The 25,372-nt window shown below is 39.8% G+C and overlaps 1 protein-coding gene and 1 long non-coding RNA gene across 6 annotated transcripts in view; one reads left to right on the top strand and one right to left on the bottom strand.

The window, feature by feature from the left end:
• The window catches only part of RORA (RAR related orphan receptor A), a 715,442-nt gene that overhangs the window by 8,843 nt on the left and 681,227 nt on the right, over positions 1–25,372 (bottom strand). For all 3 annotated transcript variants that reach the window (XM_037833806.1, XM_037833807.1, XM_037833808.1), the window contains 5 exons: positions 24,026–24,111; positions 10,904–11,045; positions 7,937–8,332; positions 2,493–2,614; positions 781–913 (listed from right to left, as the gene is read on the bottom strand). In XM_037833806.1, coding sequence (XP_037689734.1) covers positions 781–913; positions 2,493–2,614; positions 7,937–8,332; positions 10,904–11,045; positions 24,026–24,111 — 879 coding nt within the window. The remainder of the gene's footprint in view (positions 1–780; positions 914–2,492; positions 2,615–7,936; positions 8,333–10,903; positions 11,046–24,025; positions 24,112–25,372) is intronic.
• Positions 1–25,372, top strand: part of LOC119531940 — a 69,518-nt gene that overhangs the window by 38,343 nt on the left and 5,803 nt on the right. For all 3 annotated transcript variants that reach the window (XR_005216455.1, XR_005216453.1, XR_005216454.1), the window contains 2 exons: positions 15,635–15,693; positions 17,666–17,793. This is a non-coding gene — a long non-coding RNA (uncharacterized LOC119531940). The remainder of the gene's footprint in view (positions 1–15,634; positions 15,694–17,665; positions 17,794–25,372) is intronic.

Here is a 25,372-nt window from a genome sequence, read left to right as displayed (position 1 = left end):
TTACAAATTACTTCCTTGGCTCCATTCTGCCTTGCCATGTGGAGTCTCAAGTTTGCTAGGAAAACTTTCATTTATATTAATTGAAGAAAAAACAGGGATGCTTCTCTGAGTTCCACAAACAGTCCTTCTTCCTAACATCTTATCATAATCTCCAGAGGATATGGAGTATAGGGGGAAAAAAAACAGGAGATGGTAAAATTTGGGAGTGCAGGTGTCTTCACATTAATTCCTTTACCCTGGATGGGAGGGAAACAGAAGAAATGTTTCCTAAAAATAGCTCAAAACCTTTAAAAAGAACTTAGTCCCTGCTAAGAGAAACCTGGGCTATTATCATTGAGAAAAACTATTCCTGACACCTTCCTTATCAAGCATTTTTTTTTTTTGGGGGGGGGTTCAGTTTTTTTTTTTTTAATTTTTTTTTATTAAATTTAGTTTTATTGAAATACATTCACACACCATACAATCATCCATGGTATACAATCCACCGTCCACAGTATGATAACATAGTTATACGTTCATCACCACAATCTATCTCTGAACATTTTCCTTACATCAGAAAGAACCAGAACAAGAATAAAAAATAAAAGTGAAAAAAAGAACACCCAAATCATCCCCCCTTCCCACCCCATTTGTCCTTTAGTTTTTATCCCCATTTTTCTGCTCATCCATACACTAGATAAAGGGGGTGTGATCCACAAGGTCTTCACAAGCATTTTTTTTTTTATAAGCCAATGAAGGCAGGTTAGGAAGAGATCTCAAAATTACCAGCAACGCATATACCTGCTTTTAGAAGCACAATCTGATCATTTTGACACAGTTCCATAAATCCATCAATGCGTTTGGCAAACTCCACCACGTACTGTATAGCTTCTGTTATTTTGATGGCACATAATTGCCACATCACCTCACGCTGCTGTTAAAAAGAGAGAAATATAGCAACATATACTTTTATCCATATTATTGGCACAGCTGGTTTAATTGTTCCTATTTTGTAAAGCCCCTCTTTAGAAATTGTTTTTAAATCCTCTGGGTTTTTAAAATCTAGCAAAAAAACCCAAGCCAGATGACTAGTTTTACTCTGGGCTATAATGATTGCTTCAACATACTTTCTCATCTCCTCCAGTTCCTCTGTTATGTTTTGGTGGCAAAGGGACAGGGAAAGATGTTATAAACCCAAGTAGCAGATGCTGAAAACAAGAGCTAGGAAAAGAGACACGTGCCACTGCTTTAATCCTGGGCTGCTGAGAATAGTAAAGTAGGATCTTCTTTTGAGAAGTTATTTTGTTTTGGGGAATGTAATACCACTTTGTTGGGGGAAGGGAAGGAAAAGCAAGTCTAAATTTATTGTACAGTTACTATGAGCCAAGTGCTTTATGACATCCTGGTCTTATTTCACTTTTACAAGACCATTTTTCTATTTTATAGAAATGCACACTGAAGCTCACGGAAGTTTAACAGCTAGGCGATATGGGAGCTATGATTCACACCCAACATGTCTGACTCTGAAATCCCATTTCGTATGCCATGCTACTTCTTGGTGCTTTCTTGCTTCTCCTTGGTAGCTTTGGCTCTGGTATTACCTGCTACGCAAAGGCAAACAAAGTGATGGGTTGCTAGTCTCCGGTCTTTCCTGTTCACTTCCTTTTATAAACTCATTGTCCAGTTTAGTTAGAGGATGACCTGGATCTGTTTTTTCCCCAATCTTAGTTTCAGACTGGGGTAGAAGAAACAATGAATTAGGAGCCAGGAGTCATGCGTGCTAGTCTTGATGTTTTTACTCTCTAGCCATATGCTAAGGGACTTCAGTTTCCACACATGGAAGGGAGGATTAGCCTAGATAATCTCTATAGTCCTTTCTAACCCTGGATTTCTCTGATTATTGGAAAAACCCACATCATTTTCTTCTATTAAAGCAAAATGAATAAAAACTTCCCCATATCTGGCCTTGCCCTTCCATTTTAGTGGCTTGTTGATCAGAGTGTTTTACAGAAAAAGGCAAGGAGCAGCGCTATTTGTCAGTCTCACTTTGCTTGGTTCATACTGGAGTTACAATCATAGCTTGCAAACCTTTTTCTTTTATATACACTCCCTAAACTTCTCTTAACTTCTGAAAACATGAGGCTGAGGTTATTTTACTCCAACCCCCTGACCATAAAACCTTCCACTGTGATACTGGGACAAATTCCAATTCATTCGGACATTGAAAGATGCTTTAATCTAGTCACTTGTTGACAAACTGAAGGAGATATGAGTATACTTGTAAGCACAATAGGGTTCATTCAGTATCGTTGAAATTGCATAAGCTGGCATCTCGGTAAGATGACAAAGCCTGGAATACACGATAAGCTCTGGAGAAAGTTTTAAAAATAGAAAACTGATATCTGATGAAAGACATTCTTTCTTCAGTCTGTTGTGTACTCTTGACCAACTTCTGCACCAACACACCCTTCCCAATGTTGCCTCAATCCCAGGCAAACGTCCTTGGACTATACCTTGTTTTGATAGTTTTCAATCTCTTCCTGCAGAAAAGTCTGCCATGTTATCTGCTGGAGTTCTTCTCTCAAATATTGGCAAGTCTCCAGATGTGATTTAGATATATTCTGTGCAAGGTGCTCTAAGGAGAAAATAGGAGATCACAAACATAAAAAGGTTCTTCTCTGGATAATCACTATTTTTCCTACTTAATATTTGATTGAAAAATGACATGCATAAAGCAATGTACTTGAACCAATTTTGAGTATCCTTACACATTTAAACCTTGTAATTATTTGGAATTATTCTGTATTTTGGAACATGAGGATAGAGGACAGGGACTTTGCAAAACCAACATTTTGCAGTAAGGCTTGATAACTTCAAAGACCCTCCTGACTGTGACCTTGTTCTGTGCCTTTATACAAGTGTCTGAGAATGAAAAAATATTAACCTAGATATGTGTGGGAAACAATTGACACAGCCTCTTCTTGGTATCTGTATGAAGACACATCTGCAATATATATTGACCTGGGAAGTATTACTCTTGAAAAAATAGGAAATTATTTTCTTCTATGATGACAGCTATGCATTTCTTTTGTTTATCCTGCAAATAAGAGAACAACCATTACTGAGGGCCTACCATGTGACTGTGTACCATGCAGTGGTTTAGAGATGGATTCTGGAGCCAGACAGCCTAGGCTAATCTCAGCTCCGCTACTTACTAGCTGTGTGATCTTGGGTTAAGTTACTTAACCTCCTTGTGCTTTGGTTTCTCAGTTGTACAATCAGAACAACAGTACCTATTTCATAGTGTTGTTGTGAGAAATGAATTGAGCACTTAGGATGGGATACTTGAGTGTAGGGAGCTTGAAGATATTAAAGAAACTGAGATCAGAGAAGTTTCTCTAGGAGCTTATAATGTGGTAAACATATATGGATACACTGGAAGGACAATTCAAGACACTAAATAATAAGAAAGTATAAAGTTGAATTTTATGAGAAGAGAAAGAAAAAAAATAGATACTGTCAGGAATGGGAGAGGTCATTGTTTCCTGAGTGGAATTAGGGGACCCTTCTTGGCAGAAGTACAACACTTGAGTTGAACCCTGAAGGATGGGCAGTATTTGGTAGGCAGAGGAACAAAGGTGTGTTAAAGTGACAGTGTCAAAATAGAAGTCTGGGTTGGTAAGAGTCCAAATTGTGAAAGGTCTTGCCTATTATGACAGAGAGTTTGGACTTTATGTAACAAAAAAGAATCAGCTGGATTCTTAAGGGGAGGTGACATGTTGGTAACTAAAGCTGGGGAAATAGTAGGAGAAGTTTTGTGCTTGGTGGGTTGGAGCAGAGAAAGGCTGGAGGCAGGGCAACCAGTTAGAAGGCTCTTGGAATCTAGATGTGAGAGACTAAGAACTTGGAGCAAGTTGGTAATAATTTTATGGGAGAATGAATAAAAAAAAGTATTTTAAAAGAAGAATTGACAAGATTCTATGACTATAAAACCCCACCTTCCCAAGGTCTTGAATACGTAATAGAGAAGCCATTTAAAAGAATGGTGCTGAATGCGAACTTGGCAACACTAGTAAGAATGTCTATTTATTTGGAAATCTGTTACTGCTTGAGTCAAACAGAACCAGACTTGTTTGTGTGAAAACAGAGCAGGCTCACCTAAATGAAGCTTGAAACTAGAATCTCCTTAGAGACGCTGAAACATAATAAACCTTAATGGCTCTACTTGCCAACACACAGACACTAAAACAACATAAATAAATAACATAAAAATAAATATAAACAAAAGGAGAAAAGCCTAAAGGGAATAAAGAGGCAGAGATAAACAGAGGGAAAGAGGGAGAAGCCAGTAAATTCTATGTCTTAGAATCAATGACACTTGTGAAGAGGGGAGCAAAGACAAAAATGATGGGGAATCAGAAATACGAAAATAAATGTGTAAATAAGTTAAGACAAGAAGGTGACACATGTGGTCACCTGCTTGGAAAAGAAGGGCCTCTATTCAGCATTTACCAAACCGGTTTCTAGAATGTAAACCAATTTTTGCAGATTAAAAAAAAAAGATGAAAAAGTAGTCATAGTAAGCAATGTCAGGAGGGGTCCTATGGAGTGAATAAGCTCATAGAATTCTCTTCCAGATTATGTTTATTTTCTAGTTAAGATGGTCAGCATCTTGGTGCTTCACTTCATCCTAAAAAAATATGTTCCTGTATCTCCCCACCTATTTAAGGCCAGCTTTTAGAAAAGGCAATAAGTGAGGTAACCAGTGATGCAATGTATATGAATAACCAGTAGAGGGCAGTGGCTGCATTCTCACCACTGCTACTAAGCCTTTGATTTCAACTCAGTTGATCTGGCAAGTGTGAGCTTTTAGACACGTTGCTATTTTTAAATCTCCATTTCAGCAAAGAAGAATACGGCCAGCCTGAGTAAAAGTTAAAAAGTTAGTGTCGTCTCTCGGAAGAACAGAGTGGAGTAGTGAAATACCTTGAAACTAGGAGTTAGGAAACCTGGTTCCTGTCTGAGCTCAGCTGATATCTCACTTTATGACTGGGGCAAGTCAGTTTACCTCCTCAACCATGATTACTTCATCAGTAAAACCAAGGACCAGATATGTTGGCTGTAAAGTCCTGACCTCTGAGTTAGTCACAGATTTTCACAGTGGGAAGGAGCTTTAGATGACACCTAGTCCAAACTGTCCTCATTTTACAGTTAATGTTAATACATGCAACGATGATAACAGGTAACATTTATGTAGCATTTACTATGTGCCAGGCCCATATTATATATATATAATTTTCCCCCTCTTTCTTAATCCTCACAACAACCGTGGGAGGGATGTACTAGTATTATCACCATTTTACAGATGAGGAAACTGAGGCACAGTGAGGTTAAGTGACTTTTCCAAGGTGTGAGTCACAGCTGGCAAGTGGCAGAGCCATGATTCAAATCCAGACATTTTGGATCCAGAGTCTGTGCTCTTTACTGTAATATTCCATACATATAGAAATTGAGGCTTGCAGAGGTTACATGATTTACTGGAGTTGTACAACTTGTAAAAAACAAAGCTGGGACCACAATCCATAGCAGCTAACTTCTTGTCTCATGCTTTACCCAACATATTGTTGTTTCTTAAGCACAATTAGCTTAATTTTTTTTAAATGAACCTAGGTTTTTTATCTGGAATGTGTAAATTGAGTATTAATTGTACATCAAGGACTAAATTTCCTAGCCATAGATGCAGATATATTTCCATTAAAAGTAATGGATTATAGATACTATTATTGAAAGACAGAATTGGGCTTAGGATATGTTAATTTACAATTTTATTTTCCTGTTAAACGGTTTCATTTGTATAAAATCTGATGACAAAATCTAGCCTACAATGAAGTCAAGGGTCTAGTTAAAGAGAAAGCAGTACTTGAGCCCCAAAGGAAAGATCAGGGAACTTTAGGTAGCTTTGAAGAAGGAGCAGCAAAGTGTTTGGTCACTTTTATGCTACTCTTAGCTCCCCAGTTTTGTACATGTAAATGGGCTAGAAAATTAGAACCCAATTATATCCTTTACAGATAAATTCTAGTTTAGTTTTGGCTTTGGGACTAATCTTAGTGATGAGTTAATTTTCCATTTTGGAAACTGCCACAATACGTGTGATAAATTTAATTTAGAAGAATGTAAAGAAAGTGTGAGGACTCCCAGACCATACTGGGAGGTGACAACCATGGAGGAAGAAACTTACTGGTGTGAGGGGCCTGGGGAGTCGGTCTCAGCCTTTCTGGCTCCAGTCAGGAATTAGCACACTGTTAGCCAAAAGAGCCATGTTCACTGACAACACTTTGACTAAGCTTTATGGATTCATTTTGGGGTTGAATACTTAACGAGCAAACAGGATAGATCCACTAGTGTTTATGATCAGGTAGGATAAAACTAAAGTGAGCCAGGTCATTTTTCATGGTATGATGTCAGTTTTCAATTAAATCCTTATTCATTTCTGAAAATTGTACTTTCATTACAGTTCTGCTTAAAGCTCAGTCAACCAAGATTACAGGAGAAAAAAAAAAAAGGAAGGTTTTTGTTCTAGTTCAAGAAAAAAAAGAATCAAACCTACCTCTGCTCGGCTTGGCTTCTAGTTCAGAGGTTTCTCTGTTAATCAGAAGAGCTGCCATACACCTTTAAAGCTGTTTGGTGGCTAAAGACCAGCTTAAAATGTCCCTGCTCTAGGGGATTTAAATTTAGACCCATAAAGAAGTACTTGTATAAAAACCGTAAAGAACATTCAGTTTGTTCTATTTGGAGAAAGATTTTACTGGAAATATAAATTTTCACTTAAAAATGTTTTATGGGGTACAGAGGTGGAGAAACCATCTAAAGAACATAACCGCTATTTCTGTGAACTGAGGATTTCTGTGCTGGAGTCAGAACCTGCTGGGGTTTTTTCTGTCTGAAGCCTTCATTCTCTCCTTGTATTTACTTAGTCATCGCCACAGCAACTAATTGAAATGTCCCGAAGGATTATAACTTTATGTGAGGAATCACCAGGAGGAGCGCGTCAAATTCTAAAACAGAAACGATTCTTATCAAAGTTTCTCTAATATTGGTGCCGTACTTAAAAATCTATCCAATATAGCAGAGGATGTTAACACAGCTTCCTTGAAATGGAAAGTTTTCTGTTGTCTGTGTTGTCAACATTTCTGGGTCACATCTCCCAAACAGTAGCAATGTCACAGCAATAAGAAAATGACAATTTTTTTACATGGTGAGCCTTATATGAAATACATTCAGTTTGTCACCAGTATCTAGCACCAAAACATGTTGGCAAGTAAAGGAGCTAATTTTTCCTTAAGATTTATAGTTGACATCAGGGTTGCAAACTGTGCTGACCAGGGCTGAGCCTGTCTAAAGGTGTCAGCCGCAAACTGGTACCAGCCCGTTGTCACCATTCATAAGCCTTGGCCCAGTATAACCAGATCTTTTTTTTTTTTTCCCTCCTGCGAGAAGCTGAAAATCTGAACTTTTGTGTGTCATTGTCAAGATTCTAAACTTTAGCAACTGAGTCAAAAAATTTTTAAAATTCTGCACAGATCAAAGAAATACGTCTAAAAGCCAGGCTCCATTTGTGGGCAGCCGTGTGACCTTTGCAACACCTGGCAAATAACTGAAATAAATAACTAATGAAATTAACATGGGCATTCCCTGAACTTAAAACTTTCTGTGGAATTTATAGACTGTCTTGGTTCATTCTGTCTCATCTCTGATGCTGAGAGCAACCCATTTATTGGATATACCCCAGGAAGCAAGAGGCAGAATGGAATTACAGGGCAGCCCCATGGTAAAGATGAATTGTCTGTCTAGCTGCATCATTTTGGTAACATGACCCATCACTGGAAAGTCAAACATAGCACTTTCACTTCAAAAGGCATGAGTAGAGCTTCCCAATAGGAAACGCCTATGCCATTACCTAGTTCTGCCATGGACACAGTTGGGGAAGTCTCTCCGTTGGTGAAAGAACAGTAGGGAAAGAAGCCTGCTGCTGGTGTGTAGTCACAGATTGGTTCTGGTTTGATTCCATTGATGTCAAGACCTGACTGGTCCGGGGAAGGCTGTATATCCAGGTAGAAGCTGCTGACGGCAGAGTCTGCCTTGCTCCCCTCAGGGGTGTGCCCATCGATGTAGGTGCTGAGGTCGTCGTGAAGTTCCGTCAGCCCGTTGGCCGAGATGTTGTAGGTGGGCGTCAGCGGCTCGGCCTCCCCGGGCTGCTGGTGGTGGTCACGCTGCTGCTGCTGCAGCCGGTGTTTCTGCACCTCCGCGTACAAGCTGTCTCTCTGCTTTTTCGACATTCGGCCAAATTTTACAGCTGGAAGAAAAAAGCCAGACCACAGCATATACAGTGCTCTGTCCTTCATCATCCTCTCTAGCATGCTTGGGGGTTTCCTTTGAAGTCTCAATCTCAATCTAAAACCACGTGACCACATAATAAGGACAGAATAAAAGGTGAAAATAGTCCTGCCCCACACAGGCTTGCTCCACCCTCAATAGCAAACACATATCCCAGAGGAAAGGATGTTTCAGGAAGAGACCTAGGACAGGGTAGAAGACACCCTGGAGCAATGACTGCCCATGTTTTCCTACTGTCGCAGACCTGAGGCTCGCTGGCTGCCACTGATATGCAGCGTGAAGGGCTTGTTCACTCCTTCCACGCAGCTGGCAAAGTCTACCTCTTTCTCTTCCCCGTATTCAGACCACCATCCAGAGATGCACGATGTACAGCGGTGCATCAAGACAAGCAGTCAAACTTCAAATTTCATTCCGTTCACTACTCAGCACACTCGCACGAGCGTCTTCTCAATCAAATGGCTGAATCTGGGGCTTTAGGGAGAGGCCTAAATAGACTGGAAGAGGCCTTTGTAGTTCCCTGAATTACATCCCTGAGTCTTCCTGACTTAAGACGTCCCCTCTTCCCACTCATGGGTCATGGTAGTCCCTGTGAAGCCTTGAGCCCAATATTTAAATGATACTCTCTGTGGCTGTCATTTAGCCTCAAGTTAAACAAGCTTCGGAATTTTGGAAAGGGTATAAGATCTCTGTTGGGAGGATTTGCATTTCCAGTGCTTCTCCTTGGGATGTGTCCTCATATTTAAAGTACAGCAATGGCTAGTAACTTTCCAGCTCATTTAGGACCCCAAATGATTTCTCCTGAAACACCCAGATAATTGAAAAAAACCTATGGTTTCCTGGTCTGAATCCTCCCACTACCCCATTTCATTTTTCCACTAGACTTTGTTAGCAAAGAAAAATCCTTTGCTGGCAGGACTTAATTCTCCTAATTGAATGTGGTTAAATTTATACCTGAAGGGGTGGATGAATTCCTCTATTTGACCATTACCATAGTTATCTGAGTCTAGGGGCAGGAGGCAGGAGAGAAGGAAATGAGGTTGGGAACCAAGGCCAATGCACTGGCCAGCTGGTGGATTCTTTGTTACACCAGGGAGGACCTGCTGTTCTTTCACACATAGGAAACAGGAGAGCTGGAGAACACTGATCAATTTTCAGTTTCTATGATTCAGGTACTAATTACAAACAAACTTGGTTGAGGCTGGTTAGATAGCAATCGGGCTGATGTGGGCTCTGAATTTGAAGCCCATAATTTTATAAGTCCCCATATTTACTCCAACAACTTGTATGATTTCTTATATGCAAAATCTCCAGAAGGCATACTGATGACATTCTATTTTTTTTAAAAGAATACTCTAGAAGATCCAAGGGCATCAGTACCCATAGGTGAAACTCGTTCTGCTGTGACTGTGTAACTGTTTTAAGTTTTGCACACACTTGTGATTTTAATTTAATTTGCAAGTTCATAAGAGATATGAGAAGATGAAATCTTTGCACTTGCATATCACAGGAATTTTGAAGGATATGGTATATGTTCTATGACTTCCATCTTCCAAAGCCAAAAATTTCACTTTTGTTTTACATATTCTACATTTACATTTTGTTTACATATTCTAAAAGGCCATCCTGGGTAACACTAGTCAAGGAATGTCATAATCAGTGCCTGGTCCCATCCCCAAGCCCTAAGAACATCTGATTATGGGGAAGGCCTGCTTTCTGAAAGCCTGCCCGGACTTCTGAAGTATTTTTTTCCACAGGCTGGTGCTTTCAGAAGGAAGACCACTGGAAGAGACATTCCCTTCAAAAGGATCTCTTAAAAGAGCCAGCCGGTATATTAGAGTCCTTAAAATGTACCCACTGTACTTAACTGCCCAGTTTCCATGTATGAGAATAACTGTCTTGAAATCTGGTGTTGATTATTCAATGCACTTAAGATAGTTTTCCAGGAAGATCTTGAAATGTTTTGTAATTGGATGGTAGATGGTCTCTATTTCTTAAAATAGCTTCTTCGAATGAAAAGAACATTTGTCACTGAGCTACGACTTGCCCTATTTTCACAAATTCTGTTTGTACAAATATTTGACTTTGGCATGTGATTCAAAATATCTAGTTAACCTAAAAGCTAATTCATCACAACTGCCAATAAGTTGACTATCATAAAGCATGATTGCCTATGGCTTTGGGAAGGTGCATCATACTGGGGAAAATGCCCATAGGAAGCATATTTATTAAGGCCCGCAGATGACACTTATATTTAATCAATTCATCAAAAACCTGCAGATGTTCTGACCACATGGACACCTTTCCCCACACACACCTGCTCTTGCCCCAGCCGGTTATCGGACTCCAATGGGCTATGAAGGAGCAAACGACTGCTGTGAAATCCATGAAGCCCAGACAAAACTCAGGGGTGGAGGTGAGGGTACATATTTTGGCAGATCTGCATCCATGTTTTAGAAGCCAGTTTCTCACCTCTGACTCTAAAATGAAGGTGACCCCATACTACTGTATAATTCAAGCTGTGAGAGCTCACCATCTCGAGACATCCCTACGGCAAGGCATTTCTGTAATCGGCAGTGTTGGCAGCGGTTTCTACTAGTTCGATCAATCAAACAGTTCTTCTGACGAGGACAGGAGTAGGTGGCATTGCTTTGCTGACTCCTCCTGAAAAAGCCCTGTGATTCAGTTATAAAATATGAAACAGGTTAGTGTCAGTTTGAGCTGTTTGATACTAAAGGCAGTATACTAAGCACCAAGTGGAATTAATATTTAATGGAGAATTAAACTCAAGCAGAATCATCGAGGAGACCATTAATGAAATTAAAGTCACTTCTTTTTCCTTCAGTAAAATTGATCCCTGGAGCCTAATCCTGTGTCCCTTACACAAGCAAAACTTTTTTTTTTTTTTTTAACTTCCATGGACACGTGCCTATGTAAAAAGGCACAGGATCAGGTCCCTGTTCTTGGCTGGGGATGATCAAAAGCAACGTACCCGGTAGAACAACAGAGAGGGACTTATCTTTAACCTTTATCCCCAAATTATTTTTAGTAAACTAAACACAAAACACTTCTCTGGGATGTCCAGAGATGAGGAAAGCACAGGCACACCAGAGCCCAGGGCTCGTGTCTACCAGAGCCTGCTGTTATGCATCGTCCTTTAGGAGTCTCTCACTCCTGTCAGAATCTACTGTCCAAGTGGTCAGGTGGCAGCAGGTCAGGTTATTTTGGCAGATCAGTCAGACTGGGAATATTCCCCAGTCCTTGACAGTTTGGAAATACCACATGCTCAGAACTGTGGCCTTTATGACTTAACAAATCAGATTCGATGCCCATCAAGTTCCTCTTATGCACGGAGCACTGTTTTGGAAACGAGAGGATGTATCAAAATGCTTAAGGAGCTACTGACCTCAAGGATTTAATTTTCTGTTTAATTTTGCTAACTTTTTGAGCTGGATGTTTAGCTTGTTCATCTTCAGTGTTGATATTCTTAAAGCTACAAGTTTTCCTTTTAGACGGTTTTAGCAGAAATTCACCGGTTTTTCTATGTAGTGTTTTTATTATGATTCAGTTGAAAATATTATTCTGATTTTCAAAACGATTTAGTCTATGACTGACATATTGTATATCTTGATTTCCAAACATACAGGAGTTTTTTAGTTATCATCGATTTATCTCTTAGGGTTTTAGTAAGCTAGGGAGGTATGCAGAGGAAAATAAGGTAAATCCTACAGAATTGGCAAGAAGGTGGGCAAAGGGAAAAGGGTACTCTGCCCCCCAAAGAATTTTCAGGAGGCCACTTTGGCAGTTGTTTCAAAATCCTCAAAAACATGCCTACCCATTGAACCAGTAACTACTCTTTAAGGAACATATCTCAAAGGAATATTAAGAATGGTGCAAATATTTAAGTACAAGGATGTTTATCACGGCATTATCTGTAATATTAAAAAATTTTGAGGAAGATCTTAAATGCCAACACTGGTGAGTTGGTAGTCATACGGCATATCCATACTTTTGGCAACCATTAAAAATGGTATTTCAGAAATACAATTATTGAAATAGAAAGGTGATAACCAAACATAATACAATCCAATTTTTTAAAAAATATTTAACATAGAAGAAAGTTTGGAAACAACCTGGGATGGGAGGGGGCAGGGCACAGACCTCCCCTCCACTCTCGCTCTCCTCCACACTGTTTGGGAACCCAGGGTCTCAGCCTGTCTATTGTATTTTTTTTTTTTTTTTAATTTTTAAATTGTGGAATAAAACATAAAAGTGATAAATTTCAAAGTGCAATTTAACAAAGTAATTGGAAAGCAAATTTCAAAGAATGTTATGGGTTACTGGTCCACCATTGCAGTTCTTTCCTTCTAGCTATTCTAATAAACTAGCAACTAAGAAAAATAAAATTATATAAAGATTCAGTATTCATAATCCTTTGTTAAGTTCTATCTTGTCTGTTGCTACCCCTCTCTACTGTATTTTAAATCTACTCTATACCAGTCCGGCATTCGCTGTCTCTTTTTTCCCAAAATATCTAAAACAGCTTTTTAAAATTTTTTATTATTTGTTTTTTTCTCCCCCTATGAAAAAGAAGTAGTAGTAGTACAGCTTTCTCTGGGGCTTAATGGAGAGAAGTGAAGAAAACAGAAATGGTAACAGAGTCAGGTAATCCTTAGAAAGAGATACCAAGTGGTCTCCTGTCTAGGTATTCATTTTAGTCTAAGACCTACAACCTCTGTCAAAACTGAAAGGTGTTTATCGTTTTCTTGAGACTCTCTTACCACTCAGCCTGTGTGATCATTATTGTGGTAGTCGTATTTAGGTGCTAGGATCAGGGATTTATTTGCTTTTCCTCTAGTGGGGCCTAAATTTTGCTTGCTTCACATTAAGCCCACTCTGTTTTTTCCTATGATCACTGAACATGGAGACTGTCTGCAGGAACCATCTACGGTACTGGAGGGCTGCCAAGACATCTCCTACATATCTCTTCTGCAGACCAAACCACAGTCTCTGCCACCCTTCTTTCAAGATTCTTTTCCACCTTCGGTCATCTTCCTCAGTATCCTCTCCAATACCTCCACTTCTTTCAAAAATCTGAAATCCAAAAGAGCTCTTGAATGATGGTTGGGTCATTAACGAAAAGGATGCTACATTTTAGTTTCCACCCATTAAACTCAGGCTAACATCAAACACCACTAATAAAGCTCTAGCATGTTAACAACGAAGCCGCATCTAACCACCAGTTTACTCTTACAAGCGAATGCTGAGAAGATATAATTATACCGACGATGATGAAAAATGCATCCTATGTGCTAGGCACCTGGGATTGATGTAGGTTATGTCATTTAATCTTGACAACGGTATTATGATGAGATACTGTCCTTACCTCAGGCTTAGGGTTGAGGAAACTGAGGCCTAGAGAGTCACAGTGATGTGCTCGAAGTCCCACCTCCAGCATGGGACGGGCCAGGGTATGAATTCATGTAGTTTAATTCCAGAGCTCGCAGTCTTATCTTCTTCGGTTTCCTGCTTCCCTTGCATATCTAAGAAAATTTCTCCTTGGTTGTTTTCATTGTGAGATGGCAACAGTTAAATTAGGCAGTGTAGAAGGTGTCTGTATCATCAAGGCTGATCTACTCTGAACTTAGTGTTGACCTTCACATTAGCCCCTTCAGCTGATACAACGTTGCCATCACTCAGACATTTTATCAAGTTCTCTTCTACACTTGTCTCCTCAACCAGGGTTAGGAGTCACATGGGAAAGTCAGTCTCGTGATTTCATAACCTTTCCTCATTTCTGACCAGACTTATGTCTCCTTTTATTCACCATACTTATTTCCACATGACTTTGGCTCATTAACTAACTATATATATATTTACTTCAAAGACACAGGATCACTATTATTAAGGATGTCTGAGTAATTGTGCCATAAATTGCAAAGGTAAATCCACAAGAGGCCTTCCACATGGGCTCTGAGTAACTGACACCACGACTGGAACTAATGTATCTGGCTTTCCAGGTATCTTCTTTGAAGAGGACTACACTTATTTAGATATCTGAGTGTTGAAGGGTTTGGGGAAAACAAGCAAACAGACACCCCTTACCCCTACATCTATTCCTCAATTGAGCAAATCCCTGCTAAAATGTTTTGGGAGTGGCACAGCTAAGAGCCAGAGTTGAGTTCTTTCTTTTGGAGTAAGTCAACAGTCATATCCACAAGGTGAGCCACTAAATACCGGATGGGAGGGGTCAAGTGGGGTTAAAGCGGAGCGTGGTGAAAGGAGAGAGAAAGGTCTCTGTGACTCAGACAAGCTGAGCTCTGCATTTCAGAGAGAATGAGGGCTTTGTCTTCTCCCTTTTTCCTTAAACCCTTATCTTCAACATTCTTTGTGATTTCTCAGAAGTTTAAGGTTTGGGACGTTAAACTGATACAATACTAAAAGTGAAGGATTAGGAGCAAGAGAAGGGCAAGGAAGAAAGGTGGAAATTTGGTGGGAAGTATGCTCATGAGTGTAGGAGCAGCTTTACCGACTGGAGAGCAATCCTGGAAAAGGTGCCACCAAGAAATAAGTGAACTGGGGATGGGTTCTCAGGGGTTGGGGAGTCTGGGGCCACACAGAGAGCAGGGCCAGCACAAGCCAGTGAATGGGGCTTGGAGGTGGAATTGAAGAGATGTATATATAGAGAGAAAGTGCTGAAGCTGTTAGGAAAAATATTAAGCACCTAATTTTGGAGTTGTATTATTTATAAAAGATGAACTAATGAATTCTTTCTCTGGCTTTCATAAAAGTTTGCTTTTTATGGAGGTCAAAATACAAGCCACTATGTTATAATTAAGTGGCTTGAGCAGAGAGCCACCATGATGGAATTCAGGGTAGCCGATGCTAGTGTGACAGTGGCACACTGCCACCACCTAGTGGCAGCACACTAAGATAGTTATTGCAAACTATTAGAATAATACAGATAGAGACTTAAAGAGCTGGAAATAGGTCCAGTAGTTCTCAGACAAATGGTATATCAGAACCACTCATGGAGATTTTGGAAAAATACACCTTATATCCACCTTAGATCTACTGAACCAGAACCTTTGGGGATGTGTTCCAGGCATATGTCTTAGTCTGAAAAACATGACACTGCCATTTTTGTAAGTTAAACAAGAAAGAAGGTCAGTTTTGTATGGTATTTAAACAAAACTCCCTGAAGACGCTAATGCCTTCCATTTGTTAAGAACCAGAGATTTACTCTAGTTTTCTGATTTTGCAGGTAACAGAAATGAAGCTCAGCTCAGAATGTGAAGTGACTTGTTCAAGGTCCCTCAGTTGGTAAGGGTCACTGCTGGGACTCCAGGGTCGTGGTTTTAAGTCCAGTGCCCTCTCATCTCAGTATGTCTTCATAAGTGTTGGCCTAACAAAAACTAATGCCTTGCAGTCTTGACTTCCTGACACACAGACTCCTGCATATCGACCTTTTGTCTCACTGTCTTGACTGTGGCTCTTCTCCAGTGTTTCTACCTTCATTTTACCTAGCCTTTCAAAAAGCCTTTTATTACGCTTTACTTCTGACTTCTGCCTTCCTTTCTCTGGAAAATTCTATTGCCTAATACATTCCTTTTTTTTTTTTTGCCAATATGACTGTGCACTATGAAATCATTCATCTACCCCAACCAGATTGGAGCTCCCCAGGACCAGAACTGAGGCTATGTATGCAGGGGAAGGTCCATAACAGGTTGCACAAGCTGACTGCTAAAATTTCGGGAATTTTGTGAGCCAGTTGTTAAACATAACCGTAATGAAAAATTAACTTACATAAACTTATAATTAAATAAATTATATTAAAAACAAAGGTAATATTCAAAACTCATCACTTTCTAATGATTTTACTGGAAGCCATTATTTTATAATTATTTCATTGATTATATCTGAATGGTAGAAATACAATATGATGTGCTACTTTGTGTCTCTTCCCAATCCTCCACTCAATAAGATGTCATGTGGGTGGCTTGAAATTGGCCATGTGGTGGGAGTATTTACACCACAAAAGCTGGCAAATGCTACAAAGCAGGGCTTGATTTATTGTTGTGCTCACTGTCTAGATGTTAAAAAATGATAATGCAGATTAAACTTAAAAGTGTGTCTCGTCTGTAGCTTTCACATTGCGAAGAGCACAAAAAATTAAGGAAGTATCTTTCTGGTATTTAAAAACTATTATCTGTTTCAGCAAAGAAGTTGCTCACATCAATGATGAATGAGTGAAGTTCCAAAACATGTTATGCCATTTCTCTTTCCTCTCATTCATTAACATAAACAAAAATATCAACCAACGTTCAGAGGCAATCATTTATCTGTATGAAATTATATCAGTGAAATATATGCCAAAGTTATATATACACACACTCTTGCTTTTCAGAGAGACGGTTAACACTTACAAACCTTTGACTGGACTTGTATCCCCTGCTCGCCTGTCAGGCTGTCTGAATGAAACTCTCCCCGCTTGGGACAGGCATTTACCCAAAGGTGTGGTTTGGCTTTCTAGAGCCCCCAACCCTAACTCCCTCACACATACTTTAGCTGAATGTTTTCTCTTCACCCCAGGAGAGACTATAACTTGACTCACTGCCTGTTTTCCAGCTTTGTCTCCTTCAGTGTTTTCTTGCTATGTGAAGGGCACTACCTTCACCCCAGGAAGATGGGCTTTGTCTCATCCTTGACTTCTCTCTACCCACATCCAAGCAGACACCAATTTAGGGTGCTTCTTGCCACCTTCGTATTTCTCAAACCCATCCTCTTTTCTCCACCTTTATTGCATCTTTATCTGAAGTTTTCATCTCTATCATCTCCTGAATTGGTGTGTAACCACAAGACCTTCCAACTGATCTCTCTGCTTCCACCTCCCTCCCTCCAAACCATTTTTCACACATTCATTGATGATCTTTTCCTAGAACTTGAATGTGATCAAACCTCTCCCCTGCTTCTTAACTCTCAGTGGCTCCCTACTGATCACCGAGCTACGACCACCTGTCCGGGTATCTCCTCCTGGATTCAGTCCTCATCTCAAAGTCACACTCTGACTGAGCCTAACTACTATGCTCACAGCTCCCCAGGGCACCCCCACCCTTGCTGGAAAGCTCACCCCTTCCCTTCAGGACTCACTTTTTCTGGAGACCTTCTCTGACCCATATGCACCCTTAGAGCCTGTATTTACCTCCTCATAGCCCTGCCTTTGCTATATTATGATCATTGCCTATTACTAGTCTGTCTCCAGCACTGACTACCTCCTTGCTTTCTTGGTTTCCAGCAGCTAACCCGGTACTTAGAGAAGTCAACAAGTACTTGATGAATGAAGGACAAGAGGAAAGAATGATGGTAGTGCTAAAAACAGTGGTAACGGCCATGTGCTGAGCACCTCTTCTACCAGGCATCCAGGTAAGACCCTTTGCAACCATTATTTATTTGAAATGTGCATCCACCCTGTTTTACAAATGAGGAAACTCAAGTGCAGAGAGGTGAAGCCATGTATTCAAAGTCACATAGCAGATAAGAGGAGGAGCTAGGTTTTGAGTTTCTGAATTCTAGGTGCATCTTTTTCCCAAGGCTATATGCTTGCTTATGCAATGCCAAAAAAGCATTGAGACAACCACGGAGGGTGGACCAAACAGACAGACAACAAAACAAAACAAGCAAGCAAAAAAACACCTTTCAATTCTGTAGTCAAAGAATAATGGTTCTGACACAGGGTGAGGGAGATGGCATTTTTATAGAGTATTGAATACCAAGCTTCTGTATAGAGGTAGGAAAACATTTTCATTTACTTAAAGCTTTGAAATATACATGGCATTTTCTATTGGGGTTATTGGGGTTTTGCCCAAAAGTGTGGGTTGGCTGGATGCTGCACCATGGTGGGGTCAGGAAGGGGCTCGGGGTCATGCCCTGGGAGGTGGGGGATGGGACCCCTCCTGCCTGGGGCTCCCTCTCAGTGAAGCACAGGCTGAAATGCTGATCTGCTGTTTGGTCTTTTGACAATTTTCACTTAATGAATTGATTCCTACAGTTCATTAACATACCCACTTCCACTTCTGTATACACATATGTCTTAATTAGCTGCTCATTGGCTGTTTAATTACAAGAAAACAGCTGACAGCTGCCTTGCTGAATCCTAATGGCAGACGCTTTGGAACGGCTACACATTTGCTTTTGACAACCAAGATTTATTCATAACTCTATGATTTATTGTAAATGCTCATATGCCTGCCTGGATTATTATATTTTCCAATACAATTAAAACTGTGGAATTCGGGGGGCTGTTGAAGTGGTTGCATGTCTCCCTCCCTTTCTGTTTCTGAGGTTGAGAAAAGCAGGGCAGCCCACATGAAAGGATGCTCTATGATGCAATCTTACTTATCTCGAGAATTCTCTGTTGAGAATGTTCAGAAGCACGGAGGTAAGGAAGAAGCTAATGCCTTGAGTGAATGTGGGCAGAAAGAAAAGTATCTGGATAAAGGGAGAAAAGAGGATAACTGTCAACTTAATTTCACTGAGGGGTATCCTGACAGCATAGATTAAACTAGGGAGAGGAGGAGGCAGAGGAAATGCCAAAATTAAAAGGGGGGCAGGATTAGCAGTCACCAACAAAGTAAATGAGGAAGCAGATATGTTCTTTAGAAAAGATCAGGCAGCCTCATTTGCACACGTTAGACGATGCAGCCCCACACTCCTACAGCTGGCAGCAATAAATCACGGAAATGCGTATCTCCTGAACTACTTTCTCTTTCAATAATGACCGGCCTCCCTGTAGAATTGTATGTGCAAATGATCTCTGATTAAAGCTGACCTCATGTGTCATATTTGTTCAGTGTAGATGTCTGTTTTGACTGTAATTTGCCACACTCAGATCCAATCCAAGTGAACATACTCGGGACCAGCCATTCGCCAACAGGCTTGAGGGCCCCCCTGAGCCAGCAGGCGCTGTGCGAAGACCCTGTCCGCAGCATGGCCGGGAGCCCGGGGTGTTCTGCGAGCTGAGGGAGGGCAGTGGTTACCGAGACATGATTAAGAACAAAACAAACAAACAAAAACTACCCCCCAAAATCCAGATCATCTTGACGCGAGTTGGGGTTTAACCCATCCCTGCCATCATCCTAGATGATGGTAGCTAAAAGATGTAGCTAACAAAAAATTTCGTGTTTATCACCTGTATAAAACAGAACAGAAACTTGGATGCCACAGGGATGCAATAACAGCTGGTCCTCCCCCAAGTCTACATTTAATTTTAAATAGCTAGGTCTAATCCTGGGGCTGGGTGTTACAAAGCGTTAAAGTAAAAATGTTGACAGTGACTCTATCAATGTGGAAAAGTGAACAAAATTCATACAGGGGTGGAGAGACTTCACAGCTGAAATAAAAATTTTAGACTCTTCTAAAAGACAACATGGAATTTTTTTTAAACATTAGTAAACAAAAATTTCCATAAATTGCTTTAACTATTTCTGTTCAGGAAAAAAACACCAATTTTATGCTCTAGCTATCTAGATATCTTTGAAAATGCTTTCACTGTTAATTTTAAAAGAATATAGTTGATAATGCAAGGAAACTTCCAAATTTTAAAATAATATAGTTGATAATTTAAGGAAACTATTCCAAATTCAGCTCTATTAGGTGAAGGGAAGTTTTGCATAGAATGTTGAGTAAATATTTGACAAACGAATGCAACTCTGTTCTTAAAACCTACATCTATCAAAATCACAGGGTCCTAGATATAATCAGAAACCAAATGCTTGATCGTACATTTCACCATCATCTGAATGAACTACTCTATCTTATGATGAAGCTGAACGATAAAAGGGACCATAGCTCAAAAGAAAACCTCAGCTGTTAGGCATTTTTCTCTAAACACTTTAGTTTTTTTTTTATTCATCTGATGACTGAATCTTAACCTGAGTATCTACAGCTCTTGTTTTATTTCTGGCTTTTTCCCCTGCCCCTGTGTTCCATGACCTGCCCCCTCCTTCGTGGCAGCCTGCCCCAGCCCCCCTTATACCACCTCACAGTTTGCACCCTGGCTGGGACTGAAGTCCAAGCGCCCAGATACACAGCTATACCAATAGACGGACTCACGGGCCTGAATTCTTAACATCTGTTCTTCTCAAGTGCGATACTGAGGGCTTGAGCAATCCCACTGCACAGTTCCTTCATTCTTTCAAAAGAACAAGCAAAATACCTTTTTAATAAAAACCTTGGCATAACAGAGCCCTTAAAAAATTGGGGCTGGCGTACCTGTCTACCCTCATCTTCCACTACTCACTGAAATTGACCCTTTGCTTCAGTCAAACTGGGTTATATGCTGTCCCCTATGTACAGCCAAGGCTTCCCCCATTTTGGGACTTAGCCTCTGGCATTCGCTGCTCCCCAACTCCCCAGCCCAGAATGTGCTCCCAGCCAGCCTGCATCCCTCTCTTCTACCTCCCCTGCCCCAGCCCTCTGCTGGTTCCTCCTTAGTGAAACCTCACTAGTCACCATCTCTCCCTCCCCAAGCCACTGCTCTTGCTGCCTTGCAGCTATGTGCTTCATTCGATTGTAGTCTTGAATTGTTGTTTAGTTCTTAACATTGCTGTTTCGCTTTTCCTATGCATGCCTCGTCTCTATAACTAGACTGTAAACTGCCTGAGGGAGGAATTAGTTCTTTGGGTCTCATATAGAGTTTACACTGTGCCTGATTCCAAGGGGGTACTCATAGTGTTGTTGTTTTTATTGGCTGATTCTACATAACAGATGGCAAATAATTACACAAATCAAGACTGGGCCCAGAGATTTCCTGGAAATAATATCTGGATGGTACAGAGCAATATTATGAAGGCACCAAGAGTTTGGCTGGTAAAAGTACTGATAACCAGAGCCAACAAGAGCTTTTTATCTGTCAGGCACTCTTCTAAATGCTTAACCAAATGAATGTTCTAAACCTATAAAATCACTACAATTACTGTCTTCATTTTACAGCTGGGGAAACGGAGGCACAGAAAGTGCAAGCTGGTAAATAGCAGTAGGATTCAAACCCACGCAGTTTGGTGCCAGAGTCATCACTTAAGTACATCATGATACTGCCTAATAGGGAGCAGAGGGGACTGGGAGGGGGCAATCTGCAAACACTGAGGAATAATAGAAAGCAACAAAACTTCACCCAGTTTTACAGTTCAAGTGCAATGCTCACCTGAATAAATATGGGGTAAAGATGATTATTTCAGCAATTAGTTTCTTAAGGTTTCAGGTTGTTGATTTCAAAATGCAATTTAAAATACATTCACAAAATGATTAGCTCAAAAAAAGTCACTTTCTTTCCTCTCATTAGGTATCTATTTAATATATCTCATTAGAAAATTTCCATATGTCTACTTATACTACCACAGAAATAAATTATTTACAATTGGTCACAATAAACCTTCACCTGGTTAGAACACAATAAATAATTCACATCAATGGCAAAAATAGAAGTCTCTTGACTTCATAACTAGGAATCAAAGTACTACATAAAACAGAGAAACTATAATGCAGAACAACTACTATATGTACAATACATAAACATATAACATTGTATAAGTCTCAGGGTGGGCAGAGGCCCAATATGTTAATAAAACTGAGTTTTAATTGTTTGTTTTGTGGCTCTCATTGTATAACATCAAGGGAACAGAGGTCTAGAACCATGGATAACTGAAAACCATTTGGTCATCAAGGTATCTGGACAAAATCTGGAAAGACTCTAGAATAATGACACCTGTGGAAGAATAACTGCCTTTTGTTTCCTTACTGCTTTTATTTTTGTCATACACAAACGGGGTGGGGGGGTAAATTGTTTCTGCCTACATAAATACAGTGGTGCTCAGCCAGTGAATTCAGTTGTTGAAAGCATGTTGTTAATTAATCTTCTGGATTGTTGGGGCATTTCATGTGAGGTAGTTCCCACACCCACCTAACCTGGCTCCAGACCCGACTCCTATCTACTCACTTCAGTTTATCACATAAAACTACTTGGGGTGTTACTGCATCATTCTGAGAAAGTGATCCATTTCTTGGGTGAAATGAAGGTACACGTAGCAAACTGGAATCCAGGACCCTGCCCACTTAAGAAAACACCCAGGTGCAATGCACAAACTGTATGTTGGCTTGGACTTCCTTGTAAGGAGGCACTGCCGTCCATCTGCTCTGTCATCTTCCAGGGGCCCAGCTTTGGGGTCTGCATGAGGAGTGGGGAGGATGGGGGGCAACCTACCCGTCCAGCTGCATCAACCTTAGGTCCTGGGCTGGCATAAGCCACACCGTTTATTTTGTTTGCTTGCTTGCTTGTTTGTTTTGAAGGTGTAATGAGGAAGAAAAAGGGCATAACTTTTATTTTTCATTTTACATTTGGTAATCCAGAATCCTGAGGCCAGGAGGGATTACCACAGAGATGAATAATTCAAAATCCCCTTTAAATGTAGCAAGCTTTCTATTCCTAAAAGGCAGGTGATTTTTTTCTTTCTTTTTTCCTTTTTTTTAATTTAGTATGTTAGTTGGTGTGCAGAAATCACAATAGGAACACTTCACCCATGAGAGATCAGCATTTCACATATGGACACGTACAAAGAAGCAAATATTTTAATGATTAATAGTAAAATGAAAAATTAAAGAAATTACCTGGATAATTTCCCAGAAGTCTCTGATTTGTGTCTGTAGGTAATTTTGTATTTTATGACATTGTACTTTCTAATTTCACTAAATCAAAGCTGACCGAATTCATGGATTTTATTTTTTTGCCTCAGCCTCAAAAAGCCTTCAGGCTAATTCAGGGCTGGCTGGAGCCAACGGCTGTCTCAGAGGCCTCCTGCATGTTTAGATAGCTTCTCTCCTGTTTATTTTGCACTGCATTATCCTGTAAGCTGTCTCAAGGCCCTTCCAATATAAACAGGAGGATTTAGATCTTAATAAATTGTAATTTGAATAATAGCAGTAATCTGGGTTCAGGGGTCTCAAATTATTATGATAAACATCTCTTTATTTCTTTATGCCCTAAGATAAAGTCCGTAATGACAAAAATAGAAACAATAACAATGATAACAGTTAGATTTAAATAGCACTCTTCAGTTTATAAGGACTTTCACATGCAGTTTCTCATTTTATTCTTGAAATAGTTCTAAAAGGTAGGAAGAACAGGTGCCATGCCCACTTCATAGACAAAGAAACTGAGTCACTAAAAGATTAAGGCATGCCCAAAATGATATGGCCACATGGTGGGGTCATGACCAAAACTCAGCTCTTCCCAGCAGGTTCCCCAATATTTGGAAAGAATTGTCAACATCTGTGTGCCAACAAAAAGACCTCCAATCACATTCTGATTAGACTACTTGGATAACCAAAGAGACTGCTCATCAGGTCAATCAATGCTGGGATTGAAAGTGAAAATCAAACATCATAAATAATACTCAATCCTTTTGCTAGCCTTCTGACATTTTGGAGGGGGTAGCTAAAATACATAACTGACTTAATTGTAATTTAAGACCAAAATATTCTTTCCTGTTATTTCTCATCACTCAGAATACCAAGGAGTTGAATTTTTAGAAACAGAAGTAAAATAATAAAAATCACAAAGATTCTCACATAAACAGAAACAACAACAATTAAAAGGGCTTACCTTGCAGCCTTCACATGTAATGACACCATAATGGATTCCTGATGATTTGTCTCCACAGATCTTGCATGGAATAATTTCAATTTGAGCTGCAACAGAAGCACGCAACCAGTTAATTACATTTTCTTTTAAACACCTTATAAAAGCATTCCCTGATCAGCATTTGTATAGTGAAAACTAATAACCTGCTAAACATTATACTGCATTAACTATTCATTGCTGAACTGTGAGGGTCCCCCTAGAGCCCTGGACTAAATTATGGCTGCTCGTTATATAATAGCTTTTGGGTTATTAAAATGGGTCATTTGAGAAGGTGTTTAAGAATCCACAAGAAGGCTGGAATCAGCATTTCAAAGCCTTCAAGAACTAGAGAGTTTGCAGTTTAGGCCTCAGAGCAAAGCAGATACTAAATTGTTTCCTCCGATCTCATTTTCCATCATTATTTTTTTTTCCATCATTATTTTTAAAAGGTCATAAATCTGTCTTGGCTGAGCAGCATAGCTTGAAGGTAGAGAAAAATATACTCCAAAAAGGTCTAATTAGGAAAATAATTCAATTCAGAATATTAATAAGTTACACACAATTATGAATTAAGCATTGCTTACTCATCTTTTTTTTTTAAAAATTAACATAGTTGCCATGTGTTAAAAATTAGTCCATTTGTGTACGAGCAAAACATTTCAACGATAAAGTTAATATCCTATCTGAATTTAATAATACGTAGCTTCTGAGTTATTTATGATAGAAGTGGATTTCCTGGTACAGCATGTATGTGTTTCTGCTAGCTGATTACTTAAAGATGCCTCATGCTGGAAGAGTAGCCAAATAATTAAAACAGATTACACCAAAGTTCCCAAATATGACAAAGCACATTTCTAAGCAAATTCATTACATCTTGAGCAGAGCTGTAAGGAGCATAATTAAGAATCAAAAAATAACCTAAGGAATAGAATAATTAGGCAAAACAAAGTGCTTGGACCAACTACTGAATAGAATTTATGTGTGAAATAAAGACGGGATGGCAGTGTTTGCAATTCACCTGAATGTTCTATTATGCTAAATTTATTAGTCCATGATTTTTACTACTGGATGTCATGTCAGATTATCTACTACATTACATGCAAACACAACTGCAAGGGCTCCAGTCTGTTACATTTTTTATATAGCCCCAAACTGGCCCCAAGCCTTGCACAGAGTAATGACTATGTCCTGGGAATATATCACACGATGGACTTAGCACACACATACACACAGCCCACTCCTTCTCCCAACGTAACCCAATATCCTGGGATAATTTCCACAACCACTCACTTTGGATTTGACGTGATGTTACATCCAATACCTAGAGAG

The sequence above is a fragment of the Choloepus didactylus genome, chromosome 4 (assembly GCF_015220235.1).
Source record: "Choloepus didactylus isolate mChoDid1 chromosome 4, mChoDid1.pri, whole genome shotgun sequence".
In the NCBI taxonomy this organism is placed as follows: Eukaryota; Metazoa; Chordata; class Mammalia; order Pilosa; family Megalonychidae; genus Choloepus; species Choloepus didactylus.
This window is presented reverse-complemented; position numbering and strand designations above follow the sequence as displayed.